Here is a 17,634-nt window from a genome sequence, read left to right on the forward strand (position 1 = left end):
AGCCTTGCCTTGCCACCTTGTGCTCCAGCAGGGCGCTGAGTCAATTGGGGCGCTTTGGAGAAATTGAATGGACGTTAGGGGTGGCGCTTTTTAGTTGTCCAGTGGTTTTGGGTGCTTGAATCATGGACGGCTGGTCAGTTGATGGAGGGGCAGACAAGAGCTGAGGCTTCTAGGGGGTTCTGCAGCTGTGCCCGTATTTGATGTGGTACTTTGAGGCTAGGAGTCAGTTGATCACGAGGAGGAGGGTCACGATGCAACGGCGATCGAAGCTTGCGCAGGAGAACGAGATGAGGATTCGACTTACGGGGGAGGAGGCGTCACATCGTTGCGTATGTACATGTATAGGTAGAAGCAGTGCGTAGATGTGTCGTGAGTTGGATCGGGTAGTTCATCTATGTAGGCGCATGCATGCATCATTATATCACCTCAGTTACCGTAGGGGTGAACAAGAGTAGAAGTGAATAAGAGAGCCCTTACAAGCGGCTAATCGTTGCTGTATTCATCATGTATGTACAGACATACAGACCCAAGGTCGTCAACTTGAAACATACATCTCCTCTGGAGCAGTCATGGGATACTTGATCGCAGATTGTCCTTCTCAGACAGTAAGCATGGATGCGCAATCGGGGCCCCCAAGCGCGACTCGAGATCCGCAATAAGCGACCGATGCCAGGCCACGGGTCAAGCCGCAATCCAATAGTACTACTAAACTACTACAGCATTAGGATTCTGACATTGAGCTGCACTGTTTGATTACGCCGGAGACTCGACGGAGGACTCGGCCACCGAAAGCCGTTCAAAATTTTAATCTTTTCCGTCCTCCGCGTCTCCAACGATAGCTTGCTTGGTGGGCGGGGCACAATGTAATGTAGTGCAGTTTCAAACGATGCATGTAATATGCTCTGCTGTCATCTTGTCGAACACAGTAAGGCTGCACGACTTCGTCTTGACTATGTAGATAGATACAGCCCGAGCAGACGAGGGGATTGCGCCGATGTGAGTGTAGATAGACGCGAGCACATCTACAACCAGAAAGAGGAGGAAGCCCGAATGTCACCGAATCAGCCTGGACCTGGCGCCAAGGTGCGCAACATGTACGAGTATGTAGGTGAGATGCAGGCAAGGATCTGATGACATTGGTGCTACATGTCCGTCTCCATTATCTCTTTCAAGCGCCAGACTATGTGCATGTAATATCTCCTACATACCCACACAAACCTGTCACCTACCTAACCTAGGCTCAACAGGTATGGATGTGTAAGTTAGTACGAGTACATACCAGCGTTCAAGCGCGGAATACCATCGGAACCATTCATGGCTGGGATGCTTCCCGAAGCCGAGTACGTCGGGTCTCATATACGAAGCCACGGGCATGATGCGGGCTTGCTGCGGCCGTCGCCCGGTGGTGGTGTGATGAGGATCGCAGGTTATCGGGTGTGTCCAGGGTAGATCAGGGCAGGAGAATGGCGGCCATTCGGCCATTCGGGATATCTCTTGGTAACACAACGCGCTGGGCGGGTAGCTGATGAGCTTTGGGGATTCAAACATGTTGCTGAAATTTTGGATTGAAACACTTCTGTTGCTGTATTGCGGAATACATCGTAAATCCTGTGCATATATATCATGTTTACACTTGGGTACGTATGTATGCAAGCGCTTTATGGGAAGCATCGTCAACAGCGCCGTTCAGGTAGGTCCATAACGTATTTAGTAGTTCCATATCACTGCCCCAGCTCAAACGGCTTACTGACTTCCCGGCATTGTCCAGGATACTGCAGGAAAACCCCGCTGGCAAGGGACTTTATTGCCTCTGAATAACAGAAATCCATTGGTGGAGAGAGATATATATGACGAGCAAGTATCCCGTAACGCTGCGTGTGTCCTGGACGGGTGATGCTCGACTACACGTGCAGCCAAAAAAGCACATCACATGCCAGCCATCGATCAATACGTGTGTCTTCTCAGCAATCCAAGCTGCGAATAATATTCCTCTCTCAGCCCAGCTGCATAAGACTCAACTCAACTGAACTCAAGAGTCAAACCAACCGGAACAATCCAGAATCTAATCTTTCGAGGCTGGAGGCTTGACTCACCAGCCCGTGTCAAACGCTTTTGTGGCTGCCTGGCTCCCGATCTGCAAGGTACACGCACGTACAGCCTGCTAAAAAAGCTTCAGGTTGCGCACAGCACAGCCAGCGGGGTCGTCTGATTGGAACATTGGAACTCAACTGCTGCACTGGGCTCTTTTGAAACTTTGCCGCGCTCTCAGTGACTCGGATCGGTACAGAGTACATATACACAGCTGCTGATTCCGTATTCGCCGGTGCTGCAGGTAAATAGTACTGCCCCCCCTTCTGATCAGGCCATTGTAGCCTTCTCTTATACTCTGCACAGAACCGACGCCCGGTCGTGCTGCCACTTTCTCCCCGATAACACACAAAACCAGCACAGCAGCCGCGCGCTCTTCTGCTGAATCTCTTCCTCTCTCCTACAACTACAGAAAAACAAAATCAACAAAAAAAGCAACCTTGAGACTATTCACAAGCCGAGCATCAGCTACTCAGCAGCCTCGCTCAGCATCTTTGCCTCTTTTCTTACTTTGCATATTGCAGAGCATCCCTTTGAGACAAGCAACGCATCTCTCTTCTGCTGAAGCCTCAACTGCGCTGGGCTCCAGTCTGTCTGCACTCAAAAAGCCCCAGCCAGCACAAGCACAACACAGCAACACAGCACAGCGGAGGCAACCCAATCGCTGCTAGTGCTGCCACGCTACCACCACATACCCACTACCAGGCGGCAAATCACCCCCCTGGACACTTTTTTCCCATCATTTGCTGCACCCAAGCCATCTCAGCACTTGATCTCAACCTTGCTCTTCCAAACCTTTCTTTCTTCTACTTTCGACAACGACAACCATCGACGTCGACATCGAACCCAGGAGCATCGCCATCTCCTTTCTTCACATCATCATCATCATCATCATCTTCTTCTTACACACTCGCAAAAATGGCAACTCCTCAGTCCACCACCTCGGACGATCTCTCCGGCCCCAAGAAGCTCGAGCAAATCACGTTCCGCTTCTGCTCCGAATGCTCCAACATGCTCTACCCCAAGGAAGATGAAGACGCGCACAAGCTGCAGTTCACCTGCCGCACCTGCCAGTACACCGAGGACGCCCAGTCGACGTGCGTCTTCCGCAACGTGCTCAACAACTCGTCCGGCGAGACGGCCGGTGTCACTCAGGACGTCGGCTCTGATCCCACGGTTAGTACTAGTGATTTCGTGCCAGTCCTGTGCCTTTTCTGCGAAAACGTCATTTCCTGCAACACCTGTGGAGTTCCCGCCAACGGCCATCTCGACGCTTGGCCTTCCACGAACGAGTGCGAGGACGACGACGATTGCCGACTGGGCAGCGTAGGGACCATGGGCATGGCTCAGTTTAACCTGCTCATTCCCGACGACCCCTTTGAGGAATACGACGAAGAGATGATGGAAGACGTCGAATTCAGCAGCACCGACGGCTCCACCGAAACCGAGTCCCTGCATTCTTTCAGAGACGAAGTTGGCCATTGCTATGATGGCGCGATCCTTGTCAACCTTTGATCGGTGACCCTTTGGATGCCCGCATCGACCTACGACGGCTTGCGGCTGCGGAAGCCTTTTCTTTCCCGCCAATGTTTACAATGACGATCGATACCCTGTATTACTACTATACTGCTTTGGTGTTTGGCCCGGTCCCGCCATCTCGGTGTTTTTATCGTACTGATGGGGACCTGAGCTGTGATCATGGACGGGGTCCTGTTGTGGATTTTCAGTTCTGCTTCCTTTATATGTGTTTGCATATCTGATATGGCAGCTGGCTGACTGTGCGTTTCTTTTCGCTTTTTCCAAACTACAGCTCCCACGATCCAACAAGGCGTGCCCGAGATGCAGTCATCAAGAAGCCGTCTTCTTTCAGTCACAAGAACGCAGTGCTGATACTGGCATGGTGAGCGCCTGTCCCCTGGGGTTCCGGGTTGGAATTTTTGGTTAACCTGGTTTGCCGCGATGCAGAAATTGTTTTACGTTTGTTGCGAGTGTGGTCACATTTTCGATTAAACGCCCTTACGACTAGTTTATGGTTCAAGGCTCACTCACAGAGTCTGACTATGGACAACGAAGAATTGCCAAAACATTTGAGCATCAGACGTACCTAGTTAGAGCTTTGATCTTGTTTCTCACTCTTTTTTTCTGTCTTGTTACAGTTGGCGTCGGGGACGGAAAATGCTACGGAAAGTGGCACATCTAGAGTCTACCATAATTGCGTACCACCGAAACCTGGAAAAGACGGATGACGGCGTTGGGGGAGCATATTTAGAGGGGTGTTTTTTATTTACTAGGCCGGTGTTGTGTTACCACGCCGAGCTTGAATTCAGTCACTTCATTTTCTAAAGAGTGTCTTCTTGTTGTTTTGTGTTCTTTTCAAGTCTCTGTGCAATGTCCCTATCATACACATTGTCATGATTTCAAAGTCTATGCATTATTCAAGCCATACAGATTGTCATGTCAGAGGCACTCTCATACCTAGATAGTCTTGCAAATCAAATTCGGTGTACACCCAAAAACAAGATTGTTTCTTCTTGATCAAATGTCTCATTTCGTAAACGCCATGTAAAGTAAATGCCACCAGAGAGTATTTTCGTAATCGTACATGATCCCAACTCGTACATGGAGACGACACCTTATTGCCCCTCCTGCATTTTGTGATATCTATTCAGCTGCCTCTATTCCTCTCTCCATCTCTCTTTCTCTTTCCTTCTCTCTGCCTCTCTCCCGCGACCTCTTATTCCCTTATGCCTGCATGGGCGCCATGGACAGAATCTTGCTCCACTTCTTGCGCTTCAGCTCAGCGCCCACGGCGCCGTTGATTCGAGTGCCGACGGGATCGCCCGACTTGTTGAGCAGGACGCAGGCGTTGTCGTCGAAGCGCACGACGGTGCCGTCGCGGCGCTGCGTGGGGTACCTGGTGCGGACGACGACGGCGTGACGGATGTCGCCGCGCTTGACTTTGGCGGCGGCGGAGATGCCGGCCATGCCGGAGGAGGAGGAGCCGCGCTGTTCCTGGACGACGACGACGATGCGGTCACCTGAGGGTTTTCGGTTAGTGGGTGTACTCGAGAGAATTGGGGATTGTCGTAGGTGTCTTTTGTTTGTTTCGGGAGGGTGTGGTAGTACCTATTCTGGCGTGTCGCTTCTGGCCGACGACGAGGGCGCATTCGACAAGGGCGGCGCCCGAGTTGTCGATGCAGTTGAGCATCGTCTGTTCGATAGAGAACGAGCGAGTGATTAGCACAGCTGTTGTAGTGGGAGGGGAAAGAAGAAGAGCTGTCAATGAGACTGCTCACCTTTAATTGAATCATTGTGACTGTAGACAAGAAACAACAGCAGCAGCACCAGCAATTATGCAAAGCTCATCCAATCAATCGTCAGTCTCATCCCAACTGAAGGCATCGCCAAAAGCCCACCTCTGGCGTTGAGACTTTTCGATGTCACGTGCTTCCCGGAACCAGCTCATCGGTGACTTTTTAGTGCACTCCGTCCGGCATCCCCAGTGGCTGGCTAATCCTCGGGCTCTTCCCGGGGGGCTGAATCTGGATCAACACACACCTCACACTTGGCAAATCCCTGTCTTTCTCCAAGCTCGCTGAAAAGGGCAAAAACGGGAAAAACTGGAGCTTCAAAGGCTTCTCCATCCGTCGCCCGGACAGCCAAATTGGCATGGGGGGGCGGCCGGAGCTGGCAAATTCTTGCTGCTCGTTGGCTGCTGGCAGCGCCTGTTCCCTGCTAGAGCTTAGTGCTAAGAATATCCATTGGATTTCTAGTGCGGTGACCAGCCCATTGCATGGCAGCTGCGGTTTCCTGCAAGGCGCCCCTTTCACTTTCACCTCCAGTCTTTCTCACTTGCAATGTTTTCTGGGCCTTGCATGGCATGAGACTTTTCCGAGGCACTGCCAACAGCCTCGCTTTTTCTTCTTCTTCTTCCTTTCCCTTCTCTTATACGGATTTTGCGCCGTCTTTTGCTTCATACATCTTCCCGTCCTTTCCGGCTGCTTCATTTCCCTTTTGACTTTGGATCTTCGCTATTACATGGCTGGATAGGGTAGCTTGAAAGTGATGACGTCGAGACGCTTCAGGTGACAAGAACAGAGCTTCTTTTCTTTTCTCGACTCCGCAACTCACTCCTGTGCGCCTCGGCTTGTGCTTCTGATCGCTGGAGCGACCGCGGTTTGCGAGATTTGCGACGCTCGCGGAGCCTTGCTGCGTGTTTCATCCGTGACGGCAGCCGGCGCAGCGCTGACGGGGTGTGGAAATTAGAGTTATGAGGGAATCTTGAGCTCTCTCTGTCCGCTCCTTGCAAAAAAACAACATCTTGTTGGCGCCAGCAAAAACCCCTCATTCTCTCTCATTCTCTCTCGCCCTCTGCGATTCTTGCTCCTGTGGATTTACGGGCTTGCATCCGGTGATATTTTCTGCAGACAAATAATCCCCGTCTAGACAATGCCGCCGCCAAAGGCTGCCGGGGCAACGGCCAAGAAGCAGCGCTTGACCCTCTCCCAGCTGGCTGCCTACGACGACATTCTAACGGATGCGCTCGTCGACCATGTGAGTTTGAGTGCGCAATGCAAGTAAAAGACGGGCATCTAATTTGATTTGCGCCAGGCTTTTTATTGGGCCACTGTTCCCAAGAATCGCTCGTCTTACCATCCATCACGGGGGATCCGAGAAGGTGAGGTGGCCAAAATCATCCAGGAAGATGTCGTCGTAAACAAGGACCTTGAGGCCGCCGAAAAGCGGCTGTTGACGTCTGTGGACGGCCTCAAGAGGTATGTCAATGGCCTGAAGCTGGACAAGGAAAAGGCCGATTTTGTACAACATCTGCGACGGTATCTTCGCATTTACATGCCCGACTGCCCTTGGGAGGTCAGCACCACCAACCGATACACCATTACGACACACGAAGCGTGTGTCATTGCCAGGCGATACATTAAGCGCAATGAGACAATCAAGTACCTTTCCGGCATACAAATCAACATCACCCCAGAGGAGGAAACAGAAATCACAGTCCGCAAAAAGGACTTTAGCATTGTGGTCAGCTCCAGGAAGAAGTGCACCAGCTTGTTCATGGGACCGGCGCGATTCGCCAACCACGATTGCCGCGCAAACGCCAAGCTCATGACTACCAGTCAGTCCACCATTGAGATTGTGGCTTCTCGACCCATTGAAGTCGGCGAGGAGATTACAGTCACCTACAGCGATTGCTATTTTGGGGAAGACAACTGCGAGTGTTTGTGTCGAACATGCGAAAAGGAGCTGAGGAATGGATGGGCACCCGAAGGCGAAGCGGTCAATGTAAAAATCAGCGTCGAAAACGACGAACGGAAAGAGACATACTCTCTGCGGAGACGGCGGAGGGACGACAGCATTGGCGGCTCCTCGCGCACTTCCTCGGTGACTCCCGACATGCGGCCACGCATTTACAAGACGAAGCCAAAGGTGAAGAAACAGGATGCTCAGGAAACATCTTCAATTCCGACACCCGCGCCGGAAGCAACCCCTCGAGGCCGAAAACGAGCCATGGACGCAATGGCAACTCCACCAATCACACCGGCCAAGAAGCTCAAGCTCTTGTCCGAATCATCAAACGCTTCGTCAAATCTACTCTCTCTCCCTAGCGCGGCCTCGAGCTTTGATGACTCGTCGAGCACTAGGAGCGTGACCCCTAGCCATGCAGATGCCCCGGAGACGGATACTGCGTCGCCTGAAAAGGAGAGCCCACAGCCAGAGGCGCAGATACCGCCAAGATTCTCAGAAGAGCGTCTAGACATATCAAAGAATGAGCAGCGACACGGTTATAAAGACGCCACTAGCATCACGGTGGAGCCTGTTTCTCCTCGGAGCATGGGAAGCCGTGCATCTCCCGACATGGTACCAGTAGAGGCTCCGGTTCAGCCGATTCCAAGGCCGCGGCAGCTGATAACCATGTCTATTTCTTCCATTCTCAATGATCCATCTTCCACCGATGATTCCGCCGAAGCATACTACCCTTTTGTTGCGAATGTGCGAGCGGCTAGACAGCCCGTGGTCGAGTCAAAGTTTGAGCTCATATCTGAACCAGAAGATGAGCAGCCGGAACAGGAGCAGCCAGAAATAAAAATCGAGGCGGAAATTCACGTCAAGACGCAGCTAGACGTAGAAATTGAAGCGGAGGCCGAGGCTGAATCAACAATAGAGGCAGTGACAACGAGTGCAGACAAGCCGAAACGCCGCAAACGAGGGGCTGCAATTCCCAAACAATCGACACCACCTCCCGCTCGAGTACGCAAACCGGGCGACTATGTGCTCACGCCGTTGCTCCTCTCGGAGCCCGACATGGCATGGATTCAGTGCACAAACTGCAGCGACTACTTTGTTCAGCAGAATGCTTACTTTACTCGGTCTTCTTGCCCCAGGTGTGAGCGGCACTCGAAGCTATACGGCTACGCATGGCCCAAGACGGATAAGACGGGGCCTTCAGACAAAGAAGAGCGAATCCTCGACCACAGGATGATCCATCGATTCCTCGATTCCAACGACGAGCGGAGGGCAAGAGGTCGAAAACTTTTGAGCGAGAGCAGAGATGATACACAGGAGGCGGATGACGATCGGGGCAGGGCGACCAAGAGAGGGCCTAATAGAGCGGGTAACACCAATCGGAAAGACGAAGATTCAGGAGTTCGAAGGAGTGGCCGCGCGAGGCGCGTGAGCAGCAGGCTCACTGAGGAATGATGTATTTTTGTATGATTTGTAACGTTATACCATGGATGGGGCAGGGCAGCAGACATTTTTTTTCATCTTGCTTCCCTTGTCATTTGCTTCTTTCTATTGATAGGTGATGGATGGATGGGTGGGACAGGACAGGCGCGTTAGCTACGGATCGATTAGGCGCAGTGAGGGAACAAGTATTGATAGGTAGTCTAGATGATAATTATCGTGGATGCGTCCACTAGCTATTTTTATCCGATGAATAAGTATTGATATCTTACAGATGAAGTGCTAGTACTGTAAACTCATGAATAATGCTTGACGCCACCTTTTACTGTGTAAGTTCTGAGACAGCATGACAGCAGACGAGATGCTCAGGAACACGCAACAAGCCGTGATACGCTGGAGCCGCAATTGGAGGTTGACACAAGGTTGAGGGGAACGGGCGAGCAATCATGTGGCCCCCGAATGATCGTCCCTTGGAGGTTGTCATGACCAGTCACAGAGCAAGGATCACCAAACAGAGGCTCCATACCTGAAGTTGACGCAAGTTGCTGCTAATGGGCGGTAGTCCCCTGTGGCTTGTCTCACTTGTGTCATCCGCCATTTTTGATTTGCCTCCCGTCAACTACACGCCGCATTTTCCATCTTTCTTCTTTCTCTTCCATTAGGGAGCGCTCACCAGGATTTATATATAGGCTTCTTGTGAGCCATTTTTCTTTTATTGATACGGTGTATTGAGAATTGATTGACGTTTCGTTTCGTTGCCCCGGACTTTCCGACGCATTGATCCTGGAGAAGAGGGAGTGCACGTGACGGCATTGCGACGATGATATCGCGACATTTCATCTGTGTTTTATGTAAGTGGAGTTGGATGCTCAATGCATGTACTCATTTCATTGGTGATATATTTTCTTTATTACAACTTTCTTTACGGAGGGAAATTGCGGAATTCAGGAGCTGACATCTATCTGTCTTTAGTCGCTCTTGGTGCAGTGGCCGTTCCCTCGACGACTCAGAAGGTCCTCGTGGGCGACTGCTCCCAGCATGGGCTTCTGTGGGATTGCGGCGCAAATGGGCTGGTCTGGACAAAGGGAGCCGTGAGGATGAATCACATGCAGGTCGTCGGGTCGCACAACAGCTACCACGTCGAAGCACCTAAGGCGGAGCGCGATCTTCAGACTGCATGGACATCTGCGGCTACGGATCTGCAGTACTCGCATGCTGCTCTGGATGTGCAGCTGGAGTATCTCCATGTGAGAAATTTAGAGTAAGACTCTCTCCATGAATGAGGTACGATGATGTGAGAAGGGAGAGGATTGTTAACGGGTTCACAGGCTGGACTTGCTCGCGGATCCTGAGGGTGGCATGTATAGTGACCCGCTGCTTAGAAAGTTTGCCAGGTTGGGCCCGCTGGATGATCCGAAGCTTAAGAAGAAGGGGACAAAGGTGCTGCATATACCGGATGTGGACTACCACAGTACTTGCTCGACGCTGGTTTCTTGTCTGCGAGTTATCAAGACGTGGATGGATGCGCACCCGGATAGCGTGCCTCTGCCCATCATGATGGAGTTCAAGACGGCCGAGGAGCTGGGAGAAAGGCTCGGCGGCGCCAAGGTGGTACCGTGGGACACTGATCTTTTGAATCTCGTGGATGAGGAGATTCGGTCTGTCTTTGACAAGTCGCAGCTCATCACTCCGGATGATGTACGTAGAGACGGCCTGACGCTGGAGGAATCCATCCTGAAGTACGGCTGGCCGGACTTGGACAGCGCAAGGGGAAGAATCTTTTTCCTTATGGATAATGGGCCGGTTCATGATGTGCGTGATGCGTATATCGAGGGGCGGCCGAATCTGGAGGGGAGGGTGCTGTTTACGAATAGTGCGCCTGGACAAGGCGACTGTGCGTTCCAAAGGGTGAGTCTGATGATGATGTTCCGCTGAGTGAAGCGTGTGTAAGCTGACGAGGGGATGTGATGTTGTGTAGCTCAACGATCCTTTGACCGACGCAGATGTCGAGTTCATCCAAGCCCAAGTCCGCGCAAACTACTGGGTCCGCACCCGCGCCGACGAGCCCCTCAGAACAGTTTTCAAGGAGAAATGCGATATTTCTCGACGAGATGCGGCGCTTCGGTCGGGGGCGCACATTGTGTCGACGGACTTTGCGGGCTATGAGCTGAGTTCGCGGTGGGGGTGCGATTACGCTGTGAGGTTGCCTGGGGGGAAGGGGGCGAGGTGTAATCCGGTGATTAGGGGGGGATGTGAGGGGGGTTTGGAGCCGGATGAGTATACGGAGAATTAGGGGGTTTCGGTGTTTTATGATTTGGAATGGTTTATGTTTGTGTTTTCTTGATGAGGGTTTGTATGCGTGGGGAAGATGATGTTAGACTGGGCTGGGTGAGTGGTGGCTTTGATGGAGATTTTATTTTGGTGAAAGCTGCATTGTGAAATTAGGTGAGATAAGTTATGAGCCGTAAACGATGGACGGCGGGATAAAGCTAGATATGGATGATTGTCTCTTTACGGCGTAAGACTCAAGCTTCGCAAATCAGTGTGGCTTTATACAATGGGTTGACGTCGTCATTCTCTGAGATCTATACGTAGACTTTTTCTAATTTCTTAGGGGATCTGGTAGTAATGTATTATCGTAAAAGAGAATAGTTTACCGGAAGAAAAGGATAACGAACGTCGAGGAAGTTGACAGTACCAGTGGCCATACTAGCTGAGTGCCTCGTACACTTTCCATCATGTTTCAGGTGATCTGTCATATCGATCATACAACTGAATATGTACTCAACTGATGATGATCCATTTGATAAGTCACGATGGAACCTGATAGAGGCACTTTGTTTTGAAGGAGATGATGGTGGTTGGTAATCGTATGAAATCGAAGGTTGAGAGCTAGATAGAGCATATCCGGCTATCAAAACGATGGCTCTGCATGTACCTATTCTTGTCCGATTGACGAGCTGGACACAATTTTCTACAGCTGGAAGTGGCTCTGCATTCACATAAATATGTACTTGTATGAATGCAAGGTATTTCTTCTTATGGGATGTTGAATGAATCATTGTGCTGGTAGAGTGTGAGTTGACTGAGCTGTTGCTAATGCTATATGAGCTAAAAAAGTTTGTCACTAGTCAACAACAAAGCGTCATTGGTCTAGGGGTTAGGATTCAACTCTTCCATTAACACGAAAAGTTGAGGCCCGGATTCGAGTTCCGGATGACGCATTGGCTCTTCACCGAGTCAAATTTGCTTTTTGCATTTCTTTTTGTCCTATAATTCGAGTGAAACAATCAATATGAAGATTTCTTTTCATTTTTCTCATTATCGCTTTCATTTTGGTTGCCATATGATAATTGAACATTGGCAGCTGTTGAGCACTAATTGCCGTATCGACACGGAGCGCTCCGTGCTTACGGAGTGCTCCGTTTCTAGAGCGGATTGCGGGGTGAAGTGGGAGCTCGCAAAGACACAGCATTGTTTCAAATTTACCGAGGTGAATTCTTGTTGTCCTTATTGATGGAAATGATTGACAGTTTTGGAGATTACGCATGTCCAAGTAAATTCAACTCGTCATTGTCTGTCTGTTTGTTTGTTGGGAACTTTCATATCCGCGCGGAGCCCGAGATCGCTGTCGGAGCCCCGCCATCTTGACTAACATCATGTCCACCCACTTCCATTGGCAATGAAACGAACTGAACATCTACTTATTCATTACACTTCTCTTTGAGTCTCAGTATACCATTGGCACCGAGCTTCAATTAAATCACATACAACATGGCTGAAGCGGAGAGTGCACAGAAAATCCATGTCGCAGCTGATGAAGCCCGGCGTCTCGTCAAAGACATCCTACAAGGCAACGGCGTGTCCCCTGACAATGCGGCGATAGTAGCACGTTGTCTCATTGCTGCTGATCTACGAGGCGTTGATACACACGGCATGAACCGTATACCTTCATATATGGAACGGATTCGACAGGGTGTCTTGGATGCTGGAGCACAGCCGGAGCTGAAGCAAGTGACGCCTGTCGTTGCCCAAGTCGATGGGCGTAATGGCTTTGGCTTCGTAGCTGCTCACATGGGCATGGCGGCGGCCATTGAGGCGGCAAAAGTCTACGGCATTGGCTTAGCTAGCGTCAAGCACTCGAATCACTTTGGCATGAGTGCGTGGGTGGTGCAGCAGGCGTTGGACGCCGACATGATGAGCCTCGTCTTTACAAACTCGAGCCCCGCGCTGCCTGCGTGGGGCGGACGGGAGAAGCTCATGGGCGTGTCGCCGATTGCGTGCGGCGCGCCAGGAAAGGGAGACATGGAGAATTTCATCTTGGACATGGCACCGTCGGTGGCGGCACGGGGCAAGATTTACAAGGCGAAGAGGAGGGGCGAGAAGATTCCGCTGGATTGGGCGTTGGATGCGGAGGGCAGGCCGACGGACGACCCGGAGGCGGCGCTGGGCGGCGTGATGTTGCCGATGGGCGGGCCGAAGGGGTCGGCGCTGGCCATCATGATGGATGTCTTTTCAGGAGTCTTGTCTGGTTCTGCGTTTGCGGGGCATGTGACGAATCCGTATGACCCTTCGAAGCCGGCGGACGTGGGACACTTTCTTGTTGCTGTGAAGCCGGACCTGTTTATGGACTTGGACGAGTTCCGGGGCAGGATGGAGTATCTGTATGGACGGGTGGTGGGATCGCAGAAGGCGGCGGGGGTGGAGAGGATTTATTTCCCGGGGGAGATTGAGCAGTTGACGCAGAGGGAGAGGGAGAAGACGGGGATTCCGTTGGTGAGGGCTGAGATTGATGCGTTGAATGAGGAGGCCAGGAAGGTTGGGGCTGAAGGGTTGGCTGTGGAGTGATGGGAGGGATTGGAGATGTGAAAGTGAAGCTGGGAAATTTTTATTTATTTATTTCAAAAGGTAAAATGAGATTGTATTGAATGATATAGGAGGGATAGGAATATGAATTAGTTAATAGGCGTGTAATTATATATCGTGAACTGGTGCCTCATGCAAGATACATGGATTGCATGTACGGAGAAATGACTCGAGCACGCGTCTTCCCCGCATTTACTGCATTTCTTCTTTTCTTCTTTTCTTGCTCAACTACCTAACGAGTCCAAGTGGTTGAATCATTCTCTAGATAATGAAGCCGGGATGTATATAAAATCACTGACATTCTCGCTCATTACTCGAGACTATCTCTAAACATGTGTCACCATAGATACGATGTGTAAGCGCTACAAGCGGTATTACACAACGCCGTCTAGCTATCTCCAAGCTAAATTGCATCGCGATCTTAGCCCCAATTCTCCCCGTCCTTATCAGCAAATCACAGGCGGGGCAAACGCTTATTAGTCTTGGTTTGGTGATGCAACGCTGATATCGAAACTTGATGTCGTGCCGTGTGCAGCAATCGCGGGTATTAATAAACGCAGCCCTAAGATGGAGGAGAGGGGTTGCTTCTACGGATAAAATCAAGAGGGCAAAAATAAACAGCTGCTATTCTTTTTCATGATAATTGCTGGTTCGAGAGGTCGCAAGGCGATGATTCCGCCTTATCAACAATGCCCCTCCAGTTCCCCTCCGTCAGACTCCCCCCCAAGCCCAAGTTTCTTCATGGCATCCCCTCCAACAGCATTCGCATAATTGCGATTCTCATCACCGTCAATGTCCTGGTATGGATCATTGTCGCCATCGTCCTCCATTTCCATCCGGCTCTCATCTCGCCCGCTGCGCTTTCATACGCCCTGGGCCTTCGCCATGCTCTCGATGCGGATCACATCGCGGCCATTGACCTCATGACGAGGCGGCTCATTGCTTCTGGACAGCGACCAGCCACCGTAGGGACATTTTTCTCACTTGGTCATAGCACTATTGTGATCATTACGTGTATCGTCGTGGCGGCGACGAGCGGTGCATTGAGAGAACGCTTTGACGGGTTCCAACGAGTGGGAAACATCATTGGCACGAGCGTCAGTGCGGCAGTGCTCATCATCTTGTGCTTGGGGAACGGATGGGTGCTTTACAAGCTGGTCAAGAGACTGAAAGAGGTTCTTGCGCAGCGGAGGGCTGGCGATGGTGATGCTTTGGACGAGGAAGACGCTGCTGCGGCGCAGGCGAATAACCAGCTTCAGCTCGAGGGAGGCGGGTTCATGACGCGGCTTCTGAAAGTATTCCTCAAGACGATTGATCGGCCGTGGAAGATGTATCCTTTGGGCGTAGTTTTTGGGCTCGGGTTTGATACGAGCTCAGAGATTGCTGTTTTGGGAATTGCGAGCATCCAGGCTGTGCAGGGGACGAGCATCTGGCTGATTCTCATTTTCCCAATTCTGTTTACATGTGAGTTTGTTTTACGAGAATCATGTGTTCTGAATTCTGACATGTGTTCTCTTTTAGCTGGCATGTGCCTAGTAGACAGTACTGACGGGGCGTTGATGATGGCGCTCTACACTTCCAAGGCCTTTTCACGAGACGTTGTTGCCATTTTGTATTACTCCATCGTCCTCACTGGCATCACAGTTATTGTTTCTGCTTTCATCGGCATCATCCAGGTCCTATCACTGGCGCAGAACGTGGCAAACCCGTCGGGCCGCTTCTGGGACGGCGTCTCGGCTGTTGGAGACCACTTTGACATTATTGGCGGGAGCATATGTGGGCTTTTTGTCATTGTTGGGATAGGGTCTGTTTTGGTCTACGGGCCGTGGAGGAGGCGTGTGGAGAGGAGGAATCGGGAGGTGTTTGTTGTGGAAGCGGACGAGGACGATGTTGAGGCTGAGAGTGGGGCGGCGTTGCCGAGAGTTTTGGGGGAGCAGGCTCCGAATCCAAAGACGGCGTCGGCAAGTACACGAGTTGCGGATTGTTAGGAATAATGAAAGCTACTTTACCATTTAATACTTTAATATTGGGAATGAAGCGTATGATTGAGGCTTGTATACATGTATTCGTCTTTAATGGCTCACAAGCGTCTTTTAATTAACATACGAGTCTCTCAGCTTGTCATGAGAACAAGTCTCTAGTGAAAAAGGAGCCATTTATCAAATCCCCAAGTAAAATCACCAATATGAGATTTGAATATCGGATATGTCTTTACTCTAAGGTGTATATACAGGTATCCATGTGTCTATGATGGCTTACATATAGGTAATTGGTTATGAGCCAACTGTAGAAGAGGGGGAGTCTCTGCTACTCATGATTGAGGCTCTTTGAGGCTCTTTGCGGCTCTTGACGGCCTGAGCTTATTTGCCAACTTCTCAGCTCGAACAATAGTTCCTCATATGGTATATATCGCATATATACGGCATTGGCTCATTCTTGGGTCATGAGCCTTCACAACTACAGCAACCCACATTAACCGAGTCCTAGACTACATGAACTGTGCTTGTTAGTGCCAATAAGACGCCCGGCACTAAAGCTTCACGGTCAAGCAACCTCTAGGCAGCAAACCACATGAGCAGGTAGCATCAAAAATGTCGCAATATCAAGACCAATTAATTACAGCACAGTGCAATATAGCCGCCAATCTGTCATCAAATTGCCATTGGACGAGAAGAATGAATCATTCAAAGAGGCCCGTCTTCGGAGGCAGCCTGATAAGAGAAAACCTTATCGCCATGCAGGGGTTCTGGAAGGCCCTCCAGAAGGGAACCAACGCCCGCCACGGCCACTGTAAGGCGCCACCGCCCGCCTTAGTCATTGGTTGATTCGCTACGGGTAATTTCAGCACAGCAATTTTAGGGGTCCTGATTCTGCCTGCTTGCGCCCTACATACAGCTTTCTACTTGCCCTTTACGATACTCCCAGCAATTTCGATTCAGCCTCGCCTCTGACGCGCATCATCACAGATTCAGCCTCCCCCAGACTCGGCTGCCTGTTGCCCTATTTCTGGATACGATCAATCCAGCAGGTGATTCACCGGCCTCGATTTCCGGCTGAGGAGATATTCGGCAATGGCGATTTGCAGCCACGTGTTTCTGTAGCCGCGCACTGTCTCGTCGGCACTGGATGGTGGGGAATCGAGCTTGTGGCGGCTGTCAGGGTCCTTCAGCCGTTCCCCAGAAGTTGAAGCGACGCTTGTCGGCTCTCGATGCTCAGAGGCTCTGCTCCAGTTCTGGTCCAGAGCCTGGGTACCGACTACTTGGGGGCTACCTGGTACTGTGTGTGGCCTCTTGACGGACGAGCACCGCGTCTCGGTTTTGCGCCTCTAGGCTGTCGGTGTGGCCGCCATTTTGCGATTTCGTCCTCCTTGGCGGTCAAGCCAGACATTCTCTCGGGTTCTGAGTGGTGGCGTCTCGGTTGTGCTGAGGTTCCCTCGCAGCACCAGCGCTCCTTCATCGGGCACTATTGACTCTTGTGAATGCCAACCTAAAAAACCCCGAGTTTCGGGTATCAAACGGGATGGATTGTGATTGCGCTTAAGCGCCGTGAGTTGACGCAGACACACTTCCTTCGGGGCATTCGGTATCGGACAGCGTTTCGGAGAGCGTCAATTGCATTGTCGATCACCTTGAAAGAGAAGGTATCTGTCTTCCGGGCACCCTTGGCACCCTCCATACTGTATACGAGAGAGGAAAGAAAAAGATGGAATGGGAAGGGGATGGGAGCACAGCACTTCTGGCGCTTGCGAGGGAACGAGACCGTTCTTTCGTTTGTTCGTACAGTCCAAGCGATACTATTGAACCCCCGGCGTCGGAAGTGGCAAATGTTGATCTTATGCGGGCTCTGGTAACAGCCAAGCGTCCGCAACTCCCAGTCACATTATCCCTCTTTTGTTGGATCAGCCTGTAAAACGAGCCGCGATATGCAAGGAGCCCAGACTACCCTTATGCACTGCGCTGTTTGGGCTCGTCTAGGTGG

At 51.1% G+C, this 17,634-nt stretch overlaps 8 protein-coding genes and 1 non-coding gene across 9 annotated transcripts; 8 read left to right on the plus strand and 1 right to left on the minus strand.

The window, feature by feature from the left end:
* The first annotated feature begins 39 nt into the window (after positions 1 to 39).
* V8C40DRAFT_241977 (uncharacterized protein) lies at positions 40 to 425 on the plus strand. Its single transcript, XM_083215129.1, has one exon. It carries the CDS (start codon positions 201 to 203, stop codon positions 360 to 362), a length of 162 nt encoding a protein of 53 aa, XP_083075232.1. The 5' UTR covers positions 40 to 200; the 3' UTR covers positions 363 to 425.
* Positions 426 to 740: 315 nt separating this feature from the next.
* Positions 741 to 1,176, plus strand: V8C40DRAFT_197761 (uncharacterized protein). The gene has a single exon (XM_083211940.1). The coding sequence runs from the start codon at positions 898 to 900 to the stop codon at positions 1,129 to 1,131; it is 234 nt and encodes a 77-aa protein (XP_083075233.1). The 5' UTR covers positions 741 to 897; the 3' UTR covers positions 1,132 to 1,176.
* Positions 1,177 to 2,678: 1,502 nt separating this feature from the next.
* V8C40DRAFT_197747 (DNA-directed RNA polymerase II core subunit RPB9) lies at positions 2,679 to 3,618 on the plus strand. Its single transcript, XM_083211939.1, has one exon. The coding sequence runs from the start codon at positions 3,007 to 3,009 to the stop codon at positions 3,601 to 3,603; it is 597 nt and encodes a 198-aa protein (XP_083075234.1). The 5' UTR covers positions 2,679 to 3,006; the 3' UTR covers positions 3,604 to 3,618.
* An 894-nt stretch (positions 3,619 to 4,512) lies between these two features.
* On the minus strand, positions 4,513 to 5,470 carry V8C40DRAFT_241987 (mitochondrial 54S ribosomal protein uL14m). The gene is made up of 3 exons (XM_083215130.1): positions 5,385 to 5,470; positions 5,215 to 5,299; positions 4,513 to 5,126 (listed from the first exon to the last, which is right to left on the minus strand). Exons 1-3 carry the CDS (start codon positions 5,397 to 5,399, stop codon positions 4,831 to 4,833), a joined length of 396 nt encoding a protein of 131 aa, XP_083075235.1. The 5' UTR covers positions 5,400 to 5,470; the 3' UTR covers positions 4,513 to 4,830.
* An 868-nt stretch (positions 5,471 to 6,338) lies between these two features.
* Positions 6,339 to 8,876, plus strand: V8C40DRAFT_197819 (SET domain-containing protein). Its single transcript, XM_083211941.1, has 2 exons — positions 6,339 to 6,642; positions 6,700 to 8,876. Exons 1-2 carry the CDS (start codon positions 6,538 to 6,540, stop codon positions 8,803 to 8,805), a joined length of 2,211 nt encoding a protein of 736 aa, XP_083075236.1. The 5' UTR covers positions 6,339 to 6,537; the 3' UTR covers positions 8,806 to 8,876.
* Positions 8,877 to 9,374: 498 nt separating this feature from the next.
* On the plus strand, positions 9,375 to 11,413 carry V8C40DRAFT_286563 (phosphatidylinositol-specific phospholipase C1-like protein). The gene is made up of 4 exons (XM_083222546.1): positions 9,375 to 9,641; positions 9,763 to 10,051; positions 10,119 to 10,698; positions 10,769 to 11,413. Exons 1-4 carry the CDS (start codon positions 9,611 to 9,613, stop codon positions 11,081 to 11,083), a joined length of 1,215 nt encoding a protein of 404 aa, XP_083075237.1. The 5' UTR covers positions 9,375 to 9,610; the 3' UTR covers positions 11,084 to 11,413.
* A 519-nt stretch (positions 11,414 to 11,932) lies between these two features.
* Positions 11,933 to 12,014, plus strand: V8C40DRAFT_t87. The gene has a single exon. It is a non-coding gene; the product is annotated as a tRNA-Gly (tRNA).
* A 73-nt stretch (positions 12,015 to 12,087) lies between these two features.
* Positions 12,088 to 13,802, plus strand: V8C40DRAFT_241993 (Malate/L-lactate dehydrogenase). The gene has a single exon (XM_083215131.1). It carries the CDS (start codon positions 12,565 to 12,567, stop codon positions 13,636 to 13,638), a length of 1,074 nt encoding a protein of 357 aa, XP_083075238.1. The 5' UTR covers positions 12,088 to 12,564; the 3' UTR covers positions 13,639 to 13,802.
* Positions 13,803 to 14,191: 389 nt separating this feature from the next.
* V8C40DRAFT_241995 (high-affinity nickel-transport protein-domain-containing protein) lies at positions 14,192 to 15,757 on the plus strand. Its single transcript, XM_083215132.1, has 2 exons — positions 14,192 to 15,120; positions 15,178 to 15,757. Exons 1-2 carry the CDS (start codon positions 14,346 to 14,348, stop codon positions 15,642 to 15,644), a joined length of 1,242 nt encoding a protein of 413 aa, XP_083075239.1. The 5' UTR covers positions 14,192 to 14,345; the 3' UTR covers positions 15,645 to 15,757.
* Positions 15,758 to 17,634: the final 1,877 nt, after the last annotated feature.

This window comes from Trichoderma camerunense, assembly GCF_050948025.1.
Source record: "Trichoderma camerunense strain CBS 138272 chromosome Unknown V8C40scaffold_6, whole genome shotgun sequence".
Lineage (NCBI taxonomy): Eukaryota > Fungi > Ascomycota > Sordariomycetes > Hypocreales > Hypocreaceae > Trichoderma > Trichoderma camerunense.